The following is a 15,114-nucleotide window of genomic DNA, read 5'->3' on the forward strand; positions in this document are numbered from 1 at the left end:
CAGATCTCAAGAAGCAATACAGATTGTTTCATTGTATAAGATCTCCTACAACCAATGAATGTTACAATTCCAGACAGCTTTTGAACTCATCTGTGATGTAGTTTTTGTGTAGTTATAGCTTTTACTTAAAATTAGCTAAATAATCACATTAAATGTTAGTAAATGAAGTGTGTGATTGAAAGTCTAGTGCAGGAATAAAATATTTGTACTCACAACACTCAAAAGTTCAAATACCTTTATAATAGTGCTCACAAGTATAGTTTTTATTCCTTAACATGTAATGTTTATTTTTGATTCTCTCTCTCTCTCTCTCTCTCTCTCTCTCTCTCTCTCTGTGTGTGTGTGTGTGTGTGTGTGTGTGTGTGTGTGTGTGTGTGTGTGTGTGTGTGTGTGTGTGTGTGTGTGTGTGTGCGCGCGCGCGCGCGTGCGGGTGCGTGTGCGTGTGCATGTTTTAACTTTTTGGCCATAGTGTATAATGCATTTGGTAGCAATTCTGCAAAAATTCCTGTTTGCAGCTGCTTGTGTTGTATATTTATTTGATAGACATAGCAACACATTTACATGCAGCATATTTGTACATTATGAGAATATGGTCCTTAATCAGATTATGTACTGCTGATTTGTTGTTGTGATGCATTTCAAAGCACAGGGACTTTTTTCCCTCCAGTACAATGTGTAGTAATTTTGTATCAGTTGTTAAATAATCAGGTTCTGAAAGAAATAGTTGATTGTACATTGCATAAGCAAGAAATGTCTTCTCAGGATTATCAATTTAGAATAAGATCTTGAATTCAGCACTACACGGTGTTCCGTACAGTTTTGAAAAAAAAAAAAAAAAAAAAAGGATTACTTGCTACCAGAATTTGTTACATTAATTTTTGCCTCATTGAGCATGATTTACAAGGTTTCATAAAGAAGACTGAACCTGATACACCCCTGATGACTGCTCTTTCATATTTGAAAAGAGAGAGGGTAGTGGTAACACTGTCCCTACACACCACAAAATGAAAGTGTAGTGAGAGGAACAGTGTGGACAGTTAATTCTCTGTGCTTATTTAAAACATAAAGTTTCAAAAATTTGTGAAATGCAGTGCTAATGATAATCAACCTGATCCTGCAATATTTGGGTCGTTGAAAGACCATAAGAGACAAGTTTTTCTTGCAATACAAACAGTGAGTCTTGTGACGCAGTCTCATCGTGTTACAGAAGTAACTATCATTATGACACTTGTGTTCATCTGTGATGATCTGATGATTCACATTTGTATACATCACTCTGCTAGCTGTTGTACAATGCAATGTCAAAGGTACTTTGTACCATTTCTTGCCATTCCCTTTCTTGTTCCATTCATGGATCTAGAAAAAGCTAGTAAAAAATGATGGTATATGTGCTTCTGTATTCGTCCTAATTTTGACCTTATGGTCCTTATTTAACATACCCATTGGAGGTAACAGAATCATTCTACAGTCTCATAAATGCCAGCCCTTTAAACTTTCTCAGTAACATTCCACAAAAAGATCACTTTCTTCCACGAAGTGATCCCATCTGAGCTCACAGGTCTGTAATACAATCATACTGATCGACTCAACCAGTAATAAATCTCTGAATTACTTTGATTTCTTTCTTTAACTCAACATGGATAGGATCCAAAACGCATGAGCAATACAAAACGATGAATTGCATGACTGTTCTATGTGTGGTCTCCTTTAAATGTGTGCTTCACTTTTGCAGAACCCTCCCAATAACTGTAGTCTGCATTTTAGCTCCCCTACAACTGACCTTATGTGCTCATTCCATTACACATCATTTCACAATGTTATGCATAGATATTTAATTGATATGAATGTGTTTGAACATTACACAGATATTTTTTCATTCCATACACATAAACCTACATTTATTCACATTCAAAGCAAGTTGCTATTCATCTTTCCAAATAGAAATTCTGCCGAGGCATGTAGTAAAAGTAAGAAATCATTGTATAATTGATGCATTGAGTGCCAAATAGGCACGTAAGTGAGACTGAAAATATTGCTAAGCTTTTGAACAATGCTCTTTTTCAGAGCCTAGGAAGTACAGAAAGCCACCCCCCCTCCCCCCCCCCCCCCCCACACACACATACCACTTTTTGGCATAGCTGAATTGTTGTGGAATTACAATGTGTTGGTAGTACAGCATAACTGAGATGAAGGCTTCCATTCAGTCCCTTGTTGACAATATGAAGATGGCATCTGCTCCCGAAAGAACAGATACCATTGATGACCGTGCAGCTTCTCTAGAATGAAATGATAATTAAATCGAAACCCTTAGCTGCTGACAGGTGTTGTTGATATACATCAATGGGGACAGCTGAAAATGTGTGCCCCGACTGGAACTCGAACCCGGGATCTCCTGCTTACATGGCAGACGCTCTATCCATCTGAGCCACCAAGGGCACAGAGGATAGTGCAACTGCAGGGACTTACCCTTACACGCTTCCTGTTACACACACATTCCCAGCTGTCCACAACCTACATTTGTAGTATTAGGAACAATACGAACGTAGGTTGTGGACAGTTGGCAATGTGGGTCTCATGGGAAGCACGCAAGGAATAAGTCCGTGCAGTCGCACTATCCTCTGTGCCCTTGGTGTCTCAGATGGATACAGCGTATGCCATGTAAGCAGGAGATCCCGGCTTTGAGTCCTGGTCAGGGCACACATTTTCGGCTGTCCCCATTGATGTGTATCAACAACACTTGTCAACAGCTAAGGGTTTCGATTTAATTATCATTTCCTTGTTGACAAGTCTGGTGTGACAGTTGAAGATAGCAAAACAAAAGCTGAAGTTTCAAATTTCGCTCTGAAGAAATCTTTCACACACAAGAATCATGCAAATGTACTGTCATTTGACCATCGGACAGACTCCTGTGTGGACGACATAGTAATAAGCATCCCTGCTATAGAGAAACAACTGAAAGTTTTGAAAGCAAATAGATTACCATCCCAATTCGGTTTTACAAAGAGTACTCCTCTGTGCCATTGGCCCCTTACCTAACTTGCATTTATTGTTAATCTCTCACTCAGCATAACATCCCAAACTACTGGAAAAAGTACAGATGACCCCAGTACATAAGAAGAGTAAGAGAATTAACCTGCAAAATCACAGACCAATATCCCTAACTTCGGTTTGCTACAGAAGCCTTAAACTTATTGTCAGTTTGAATATAGTAAACTTTCTTGAGACTTTGTCCAAGTGTCAGCATGGTTTTAGAAAGCAACACTCAGTTTGCCCTTTTCTCACATGACATACTGTGAACGATGGATGAAGGGCAATAGGCAGATTCCATATTTCTAGATTTCCAGAAAGCATTTGACACAGTGCCCCATCGCAGGCTGTTAATGAAGGTACGGGTGTATCGAATAAGTTAACAGATATGAGAGTAGCTCAAAGATTTATTAAGTAATAGAACCCAGTACGTTGTCCTCGATGACGAATGTTCATGAGAGACAAGGGTATCATCAGGGAAGTGTGCTAGGACTGCTGTTGTTATTTATATACATAAATTGTGTGGCAGAAAGGGTAGTCAGCGATCTCCAGTTTTTTGCTGAAGATGCTGTGGTGTACAGTAAGTGTCAAAGTTGAGTGATTGTAGGAAGATACAAGATGACTGAGACAAAAATTTCTAGTTGGTATGATGAATGGCAGCTAGCTCTAAATGTGGAAAAACATAAGTTAATGTGGATGAGCGGGAAGAACAAACCTGTAATCTTCGGTTACAGGATTACTAGTGTCCTGCTTGACACTGTCAAATTACTTAAATATCTGGGCATAACATTGCAAAGCGATGTGAAATGGAATCAGCATGTGAGAACTGTGGTAAGGAAGATAAACTGTCAGCTTTGGTTTATCGGGAGAATTTTAAGAAAGAGTGGTTCACTTGTAAAGAAGACTGCATATAGGGCACTGGTGTGACCTATTCGTGAGTACTGCTTGAGTGTTTGGGTTCTGTACCTGGTCGGATTGAAGGAATACATTGAAGCATCTCAAAAGCAGGCTGCTAGATTTATCAGTAAGTTCAAACAATATGTAAGTGTACAGAGATGCTTCGGGAACTCAAATGGAAATACCTGGAGGGAAGGATATGTTCTTTTCAAGAAACGGTACTGAGAAAATTCAGAGAACCGGGATTTGAAACTGCTGCCAAACAATTCTGGTGCCACCAACACATATTGTATGTAAGGATCATGAAGATAAGATTTGAGAAATTAGGGCTCATTTAGAAGGCATACCGTATTTACTAGAATCTAAGCTGCACTTTTTTTCCGGTTTTTGTAATCCAAAAAACCGCCTGCGGCTTAGAATCGAGTGCAACGGAAGCGGAAGTTCTGAAAAATGTTGGTAGGTGCCCCCACAACTAACTTCTTCCATCAAATATATGTAGTGCTACACAGGCATGCTTTGTAGGCACAAAGATAAATACTAGCGCCAAAATCTCTGCGTCAGTAAATAAATTTTTAAAAAAAGGTGGAAGACGAGCCTTTTTTCTCCGCCCCGAGTTTCGACCACTGCATTTTCATACATTATCCAACGAACCAAATACAAATTCCGTATTGTTCATCTTCGAATGTAGCAGAATTTCAATGTACTACGAAAATCCGACTGGCAAGACTGTTACGGATGTTTGTCAATATGGCCAACTCTACGTTCTGAATTTTTTCCTACTTGTGAGAAGAGATGGTTGCTAATAGGAACCTGATGAAATATGAATCACATGCAGCATTCTCTTCACCATAAGAATAATACGAATATAAACATTTTGCCATATATTCTTTCATGTTTGCTGCTATCTCATTTAAATCCTGTCTGCCTAATGAACTACGAAACTAGAGTGAGACAACAGCAAACGTGGAAGAATATACATATCATGTCATGTTTATATTCGTATTATTCTTATGCCTAGTAGTGATACAGTCAGAAATGAAGCACAGCAACTGACTAGATTTTGAAATCCAAGATGACTCTAATTTCTGTGCAGAATTTGATGTACTAAAGAAACGGCCGCAAAGATTTTCAAACGGAGAAAAATTTTCACCTAACTCTCGTTCAGAACATGTTCTATCATGCGCAGTCTATTCTTTGGTTCTTGTTGATCATTATCAAAGAAAGCAGCAGTGTAAGTAACAACAAATAGCAGTCTCTTGCCATTGTTTCGCTAATGAGACGATTCCTCTCTCTCTTTTTTGTAAATTGTAAGCGGCGGTAGTGCGCACAAAAGCAAGCCACGCCGCGAGCGGTGACAGGCCGTAAACACGCACTGTCAGAATGCGACAATCAATGCCTAACACAGTACAGTAATGCATTTTCAGCTTAGAGTGACGTAAACACCTATAACAAAGAAAACGGCACTTATCAGATCAAAGCAAAATAAGCAATCGATTCAAACCAGATGAAGCACGTGAAAAAGGAAGCGTACCCGTATAAATACGGACGGAGCGCCTGACGCATAGCAATGGCTACCTGGTAAAGCTTAACTGCAAAGCTTATGACTCGAACCAAACTGCTGTAGCTGTATCATCATTCATTCGACCTAAATTGTGTCTCATATTACAATGGACCAACTTTGTTTCGATTTGGAGGTGCGGCCTAAAACTTTTCTCTCCCCTTGAATTTCAAGTCTCAAATTTCACGTGCGGCTTAGATTCGGGAATTTTTTTTCCCTTTATTTCAAGTCTCATTTTTCAGGTGCGGCTTAGATTCGAGTGCGGCTTAGATCTGAGTAAATACAGTATAGGCAATTGTTTTTCTCTTGCTCTATTTGTTGGTACTGGTCATGGTACACTCTGCACTCCATCATGCACCATACAGTGGTTTTCGGAGTATCTATGTAGATGGGTTGTATTGGGCAAACTGTGGGAGGGGGAGGTAGGGAGGGTTGAAGGTAAGGATGGCTGACTAGCTGGGAGGGAGATTCAGCAAGGGTATGGGGTGATGGTACTAACCTGGTTTGAGCCTTGTCTTCTTGGTAACACCTCCGGCACTTTACTACTGGGTGGAGGATACTGACATGAAGATGTTAGCACATTCATACTTCAGCACAAATGTCACAATATAAGAGCAAGAGCAGACGGAAGATTTTTGGGTAGGAAGGCAGAGGTGCTGAGTCGCCGATAGGAACAACAGAAAGGTTGTCAAACTAAGCTTTTGGCCAAACAGGCCTTTTTCATCAGAATGAACACCATACCCCCCCCCCCCTCCCACACACACACACACACACACACACACACACACACACACACACAGAGACAAAGAACCACTCTCTCTAACCGCCAAAGCCAGACTTAGTCTTTACTCGAGTGGATGAGCTACATGTTCAGGCAAAACCAGGCTAGCCTACATATCCAGAGACAGGTTCAGTAACTACACTCGTCATGCACTTCCTCCTTTCATAAATGATAGTTTATAGAAACACGGTCAGTTGAGCACTACTTATTACTAAAACGAATATAAATTTTCAGTGTGGCCCAAGTCAAAATTCATATATGAATTGCAGTCTGGTAAACACAGCTCATACACACGACAACCAAACAAGTTCATACAATTATTTCACACAGCCACGTTATTAACAAGAGAAATGACACTGAAATGTTAATTGATCAATATGAGACAGCCGTAAGACTTTTATATCTTAAACTGGCTATCTTGATCTAATGAACATGAACGTGCATCAAAAAGTCAATAGGGTACTTTCTAGGCACCAACTTTACTACATGATGTTAGCAGATTAATTAATTAATGATGGATGTTATGCTGCCCAGAATAATTTGGGCAACAAAATTATAATGGTAAACTTGGGAATTAAGCAGGTATAATGGCGCAAAAGGGAACAGTAATTTTGAGTGTATCTGAACTGTAATACCAAATATCTTTTTGGTTAATTAGTTTCCAGGAAATTAAAACAAATTACAGTAATTTAATGGTAGGTGTCAACATTTCTAAAACTACTGATAAGCTCAGCCAGAATCTCATACTACGTACTACAGTAGTAATTTCAGTCATCCATTACTTTTAATTAATATGGTTTACAGAAAACTAAATACACCTCTATAATTATCACAATGAAAATTATCAACTCAATAATGCATTTGCGTGAAATATGGCCTGAATAAAATTTTGACGGACTAGTACATATACACATATATGTAATATGGATAACTGGTTTCAAAAGAAACATGTGGAAAGAAAAAAGTGTTCATTATTAGGAATGCATGGTTCTAGTTTCGTTTGTTTCAATGGGATGAGAATTGTGGCATGTGCAAGGGGAGTTGAATGTACATGCCACTGTATGTGACACTCTTATAGAATTTTGAGACCGAAGTCTGATCAGTGCCCACTTTCAGGAGGCAGAATTTCAGTTGCTGATAGACAGATACACAGGCTTAGCTTTTAGATTGAAAATAATTCCTTAGTCAGGGAGGAGAGAGAGATGGGTTGGGGAAGGTTAAAAAGTAAGGGCATGTCACTGACTGTAGGATAAAAGGAACCCACCTATAGTTGTTATGAGTGTAAACTAAGATCTTTGTGTACCATCATCCTTGCTATACTTCCTATCTCTGGTAGGGTTTGAGTGACCTGTCTTTTCTTTTTTACATTCCCCAGCCTGTGCCTCTCTCCTCCATGATAATGGATCTATTAGTTACTTGGGGTACACACAACGTTATTTTTCATTTCTAATGAACATCTGCTACCCAGTGCAACACACTGAGTTCTGTTAGTCCAAAATTCATCCATCTAAATTTATCTTCGAAGCTATACACTTCATAGGCCTCCATTATCATTTGTGGAATCTAGTTGCAGCAAAGAGATGGCTGGAAGACTGCAGTATCATGTATGGTGTACCCTAATATTTAAGAGGATGTTTCATTAACATTTAATGGTATATTGTGGTAGCCACAGAATGATGATAATTTCCCTCATGTTTGCATACATCTCTGTAATGTATTAAATTCTGGCCATTTACTTTTTTTTGTAGTTACTGATTATCACTAGTTTAGTTCTTGTTTACATAAAATTACATCTTAGATTTATGTAGGGATTTGTTATGAGCAACTACCATTCATTTTTTTCTATATTAAAGTGAATGGAGCTAATTTGCATTGTTACTTTCCAAGTTTTTAATACTTTTTTGGCTTTTAAGGAGTACTATATTTGGAAATTTTGTGTGCTAAATTTTAAATATCACAGTATCTATATAAATTAGTAATTAAAAGTTTTCTTACTTTCAGAGACATTTCAGAACAGAAGGATGACAGTACTGGTCATGTAAAAGGTATTATCCGCACTTAATCAGTAATATTAGCCATGTTCAAATGTGCAGTATCTCAATATAATAATATTGAACACACACACACACACACACACACACACACACACACACACACACACACACACACACACACACACACCGAGGGGAGGAAGGGGGTGAGAGAGAGGGGCATCATTTTGAACGAGAGAGTTGATGGGCCATAAAGAGGAACACAAGGAAAGGAACAGAAGGGGTAGAGGACAGCAGTACAGCATAAGCACAGGATTTCCTACATGCAAGCAGTCATAGTTGCCCAATGTTCCAGAGACATAGGGGAATATTGTCCAATGTGCAAGGTAGGGGATAAATGCTGGAGGCTCGAGGATGCTTGGGAGGAACATGATAGAGGGAAACCACTGAGAGACAGTGTATTTATTGTTACACTTATCTTAAAACAAACTAAAATAGATTCCACCATCCTATAACAGATTATATCACCATTTGATGTGTGATAACATACAGCTAAAAATCCTTTTTAGTAATTGCACCCAGAAGCAGATAAAAACGACAATGCAGTCACATCAAGAGAGAATATAATTGGACTTGTGGAGAAAGCAATGTCACGTAGGTATTGTCAGATAGCAACTATCCTTTCCTCTTCAGAAGAAATGTTAGTTTGGATACTGTCATTATGTATGAGGTGAGGGTAACTTAAGGCAGAAACAAATGATATTTTTAGCCCAGGAGCAAGCCATTAGGGCTGTAGTAATGTTCATTTGTGAATCTCGTGTAGATGTTTATGTAACAAATGGGGGATTCTTACATTAACATCACAGTATATCTGTTTACTAATATTCAGGGTAGATAACTTTTAAAAAGAATTATAGCGCCCTTTCAGTGAAAACGTGTTGGAAGCACATCCTTAAATGTTGCTCAAACGCAGATCTCTGCAACATACATTTTGAATAAGCTATGGTAATAGCTGAAGGCTTTTAATAGTGAACCGAGTTGAGGACTTGTGCCCTATAATTGAATAGAATTGAGTTGTTGAGAGTCTGCTCTCAATAAATCTAAAGCAACTATGGACAATATGAACCCACAAGTGAAGAACCGAGTAGAATCTTCTTTTCTGCTGTAGGATTACATTGTGCACAATAATTGTACGTATAATATAGGGCATGTCACAAACAGAAAAACTATGGACAATATGACCCCACAAATGAAGAACCGAGTGGAATCTTCTTTTCTGCTGTAGGATTACATTGTGCACAATAATTGTATGTATAATATAGGGCATGTCACAAACAGAAAAACTATCACTTACTTTGTAACAATTTTGCTTACATTCTAACATCACTGATTATAAAGAACAATGTATACAAATTTAATGTGATATGTGCTCTTCAACACCATAAAAATTTCTTTTCCACTAGATAGTCTTTGAGTTTCTTTGGAAATTTAGTGTCTTGTGCACCATCATGCAGATTTTTAGGCAGACTGCTTAGTAATTTGATGCCTTAGTACTGAGGTCCTTTTTCTAGTGCTGTCAGTTGGTGGTGTATGCTTTTTATATCATTGTTCCTTTATGTGTTTTGGGTGTGTACACTAGCATTTATAATCCACTGTACCCTATCTTTTGTGATGTGTATTGTTCTCTTACATGTGTACAAAGATGTGGAAGTTAAGAGGCCTTGATTTTTGAGGAAGTTTCTGCATGTTTCAGAAGTCTTTTGTCTTAAAATGAACCTTATTGCTTCTTTCCATAATATGAACCCTCTTTTTGTTTCTTGATTGTTTGAGTTCCCCTACACTGCCGCAGATGTGATGCGAAGAGTGTGGTACACAGAAGCTGTCTGTATACTGTGATAGCTGCTTCATTATGAATATGAGGGAGATTAGTTTCATACAGACAAAATTAAATTTCTGCTTCCATTTCAGCTCATCATCATTGGTGATACCTAACAAGGGAACCTCCCCATCGCACCCCCCTCAGATTTAGTTATAAATTGGCAAAGTGGATAGGCCTTGAAAAACTGAACACAGATTAATCGAGAAAACAGGAAGAAGTTGTATGGAACTATGAAAAAAATAAGCAAAATATACAAACTGAGTAGCCCATGAGAAGACAGGCAACATCAAGGGTAATGTGAGCTCAGGAGCGCCGTGGTCCCGTGGTTAGCGTGAGCAGCTGCGGAACGAAAGGTCCTTGGTTCAAGTCTTCCCTCGAGTGAAAAGTTTTAATTTTTTATTTTCAGACAATTATTATCTGTCCGTCCGTCCGTCCGGTGCAATCACTTTTTTGGGAGTGATTATCACATCGACAAGAAAACCTAAATCGGGCAAGGTAGAAGAATCTTTTTACCCATTTGCCAAGTGTACAAGTTAGGTGGGTCGACAACATATTCCTGTCATGTGACACACATGCCGTCACCAGTGTCGTATAGAATATATCAGACGTGTTTTCCTGTGGAGGAATCGGTTGACCTATGACCTTGCGATCAAATGTTTTCGGTTCCCATTGGAGAGGCACGTCCTTTCGTCTACTAATCGCACAGTTTTGCGGTGCGGTCGCAAAACACAGACACTAAACTTATTACAGTGAACAGAGACGTCAATGAACAACCTGCAGAACGTCGTGAAGAAGTTTCGTGATCATACTATTGTAATAGGGGGAGACTTCAATCTACCAGGTATAGAATGGGATAGTCACACAATCAGAACTGGAGCCAGGGACAGAGACTCCTGTGACATTATCCTGACTGCCTTGTCCGAGAATTACTTCGAGCAGATAGTTAGAGAACCAACTCGTGAAGCTAACGTTTTAGACCTCATAGCAACAAATAGACCGGAACTTTTCGACTCCGTGAATGTAGAAGAGGGTATCAGTGATCATAAGTCAGTGGTTGCATCAATGACTACAAGTGTAATAAGAAATGCCAAGAAAGGAAGGAAAATATATTTGCTTAACAAGAGTGATAGGGCACAAATCGCAGAATATCTGAGTGACCACCATCAAACGTTCATTTCTGAGGAAGAGGATGTGGAACAAAAATGGAAAAAATTCAGAAACATCGTCCAGTACGCCTTAGATAAGTTCGTACCGACTAAGGTCCAAAGCGAGGGGAAAGATTCACCGTGGTATAACAATCATGTACGAAAGGTACTACGGAAACAAAGAAAGCTTCATCATAGGTTTAAGAGTAGTCGAATCATAGCTGATAAGGAAAAGCTGAACGAAGCGAAAAAGAGCGTAAAGAGAGCAATGAGAGAAGCATTCAACGAATTCGAACATAAAACATTGGCAAACAACCTAAACAAGAACCCTAAAAAGTTTTGGTCATATGTAAAATCGGTAAGCGGATCTAAATCCCCTATTCAGTCACTCGTTGACCACGATGGCACCGAAACAGAGGACGACCGAAGAAAGGCAGAAATACTGAATTCAGTGTTCCGAAACTGTTTCACTGCGGAAAATCGTAACACGGTCCCTGACTTCAGCCGTCGCACGGACGCCAAAATGGAAAATATTGAAATAAACGATATCGGAATTGAAAAACAACTGCTATCACTTAGTAGCGGAAAAGCATCCGGACCAGACGAGATACCCTTAAGATTCTACAGTGATTATGCTAAAGAACTTGCCCCCTTTCTATCAGCAATTTATCGTAGATCGCTGGAAGAACGTAAAGTACCTAGCGACTGGAAGAAAGCGCAGGTCGTTCCCATTTTCAAGAAGGGTCATAAATCAGATGCGAATAATTATAGGCCTATTTCGCTTACGTCAATCTGTTGTAGAATAATGGAACATGTTTTGTGTTCTCGTATTATGACGTTCTTAGATAATACAAATCTCCTTCATCATAACCAACATGGATTCCGCAAACAGAGATCATGTGAAACTCAGCTCGCCCTATTTGCCCAAGAAATTCACAGTGCCGTAGACACTGGCGAGCAGATTGATGCCGTATTCCTGGACTTCAGGAAGGCATTTGATACGGTTCCGCACTTACGTTTAGTGAAAAAAATACGAGCTTACGGAATATCGGACCAGGTTTGTGATTGGATTCAGGATTTCCTAGAAGAAAGAACACAACATGTCATTCTTAACGGTTCAAAATCTGCAGATGTAGAGGTAATTTCGGGAGTACCGCAAGGAAGCGTGATAGGACCTTTATTGTTTACAATATACATAAATGACTTAGTTGACAACATCGGTAGCTCCGTGAGGCTATTTGCAGATGACACGGTTGTCTACAAGAAAGTAGCAACATCAGAAGACTCGTACGTACTCCAGGAAGACCTGCAGAGGATTAATGCATGGTGCGACAGCTGGCAGCTTTCCCTAAACGTAGATAAATGTAATATAATGCGCATACATAGGGGCAGAAATCCATTCCAGTACGATTATGCCATAGGTGGTAAATCATTGGAAGCGGTAACGACCGTAAAATACTTAGGAGTTACTATCCGGAGCGATCTGAAGTGGAATGATCACATAAAACAAATAGTGGGAAAAGCAGGCGCCAGGTTGAGATTCATAGGAAGAATTCTAAGAAAATGTGACTCATCGACGAAAGAAGTAGCTTACAAAACGCTTGTTCGTCCGATTCTTGAGTATTGCTCATCAGTATGGGACCCTTACCAGGTTGGATTAATAGAAGAGATAGACATGATCCAGCGAAAAGCAGCGCGATTCGTCATGGGGACATTTAGTCAGCGCGAGAGCGTTACGGAGATGCTGAACAAGCTCCAGTGGCGGACACTTCAAGAAAGGCGTTACGCAATACGGAGAGGTTTATTATCGAAATTACGAGAGAGCACATTCCGGGAAGAGATGGGCAACATATTACTACCGCCCACATATATCTCGCGTAATGATCACAACGAAAAGATCCGAGAAATTAGAGCAAATACGGAGACTTACAAGCAGTCATTCTTCCCACGCACAATTCGTGAATGGAACAGGGAAGGGGGGATCAGATAGTGGTATAATAAGTACCCTCCGCCACACACCGTAAGGTGGATCGCGGAGTATAGATGTAGATGTAGATCATAACTTTGCGAAAATAAAGAAAGTAAAATTTTCACTCAAGGGAAGACTTGAACCAAGGATCTCTCGTTCCGCAGCTGTTCACGCTAACCACGGGTCGACGGCACTCCTGATCTAGCATTGTCCTTGTATTGCTTATGTTGCACATGGACTACTCAGTTTGTATATTTTGCTTTTTTTCATAGTACCACACAACTTCTTCCGGTTTTCTCGATTGATCTGTGTTCAGTTTTTCGAGGCCTATCCACTGTGCCAACTTATAACTAAATCTGAGGGGGGTGCGATGGGGATGTTCCCTTGTAAGAATCAAGTGGATTCTACTTCTTCCAGCATTGTTTCACCCACCTCTAAATCCATTTGCCCAGCCCTCTCTTTGTTTCTGAATACTGGTTACATAGTCTTCTTTTAGGTTTATTACCAGTTTATTTTCCAATAGCTATTGAGCTGTGACTTTTTCAGAAATTAATGATCTTCTCTCAAGTTCTTCAACATCTTTGTCATGTCTTACCAAACCCTGTGACCTCTATATTTAGCATCTTTGGTTTCTAACTGGTATGAGTTCCCTAGACCTAGTATATGTATGCATACTAGTTCATGTGGATCAGAAGATAAGTATGCGACTACATGTCCAAAGATTTTTGATATCCTTTAATGCTTCTTTCAGATTAGGTAGTGGCTTGTGTGCAGGAAAAATCAAAGGTGCAGCATGGTTCAGAGATTGAATTAAACTGTGTTTTCCCATACAACTGCCTGTGTGAGTTACTTCAGCTGTTGGAGGAAGGCAAGGATACACAGTCTCCATGTCTAGTAAATCTCTGAGTTGACAGCTTTCGTCACCTTTAAATAACTTAGGCAGAGCAGCAACTGCTAAGTTTGTAGCAACTGTTCAAAGTGAAAGTTTCCAGTCTCCATTCGTGCATTAGAATGATGGGTGGGTCATTTTCATGCCCTCTCGTAAATATCCCTGGTAGCTGCTACCGAAAAGTCATTTAAAAGTCATTTATAATTGTACAAGGGAGGATCGGAAACTAATGTACAATTCTTTTTTCCTCCCATAGTATTGCAGCTTTAATGTTGAAATTTTGTGACAATAGAATTTGAAGTTTGCACTGCAAAGGGTATTTTGTTTTCAGGTGCAGCTTTAGAAATAAAAGCCTGAACTATGAAACAAACATGGTGCATATGTTACTGTCATCAACTTGTGAAGAGCAATAAAGTGTAGTTCCATATTTGTGGGCCAAATGGCCTGATCCAAGTGAGTTTTAGAAGGGAATGTGTGATATGTTTAGGGATTATGTATGTGTGATGTGTGTATGGGGATGACTGTATGGACCATAGCACTGTCTCTAGGTGGTGTGCATGGTTCCAAGACGGCCATGTGAACCTTAGTGACTTGCCACATTCCCGACGGCCAGTAACAGCTGCAACCCTACAGATTTTTAGAGCCATTGAAGCAACAATTTTGAGTGACTGGCATGTGCAACTGCGAACTTTATTGCAGGACTTCAAAATTTCCTATAGTGCCATGTGTAAGATTGTTCATGAAATACTGGAATTTTGTAAAGTTAGTGCTCGCTGGGTGCCTAAGAACCTGACAGGCAACAACAAGGGCTAGTAAATGATGACAAGCTTGGATCATTTAACGCAATAGGCCGCAGAAGGGCATGACTCCCTAACCGAGCAGAACTCTATGGAGGGGAAACATGCTAGTTCCCCAGGGGGAAAAAAAAAAAAGAAAAACTAGATTAAAACTAAACTCTGCCCGAACAGGTCATGAAGG

The 15,114-nt window shown here is 39.6% G+C and overlaps 1 protein-coding gene across 5 annotated transcripts in view; it reads left to right on the forward strand.

The window, feature by feature from the left end:
- LOC126095716 (gastrula zinc finger protein XlCGF17.1-like) overlaps window positions 1-15,114 on the forward strand; it is an 83,232-nt gene that overhangs the window by 34,837 nt on the left and 33,281 nt on the right. For 4 of the 5 annotated variants that reach the window (XM_049910467.1, XM_049910469.1, XM_049910466.1 and 1 more), the window contains one exon: window positions 8,265-8,308. The exons of the other annotated variant lie outside the window; for it this stretch is intronic. In XM_049910467.1, coding sequence (XP_049766424.1) covers window positions 8,265-8,308 — 44 coding nt within the window. The remainder of the gene's footprint in view (window positions 1-8,264; window positions 8,309-15,114) is intronic. 5 annotated transcript variants of the gene reach the window in all.

The sequence above is a fragment of the Schistocerca cancellata genome, chromosome 8 (genome assembly GCF_023864275.1).
Source record: "Schistocerca cancellata isolate TAMUIC-IGC-003103 chromosome 8, iqSchCanc2.1, whole genome shotgun sequence".
NCBI lineage: Eukaryota > Metazoa > Arthropoda > Insecta > Orthoptera > Acrididae > Schistocerca > Schistocerca cancellata.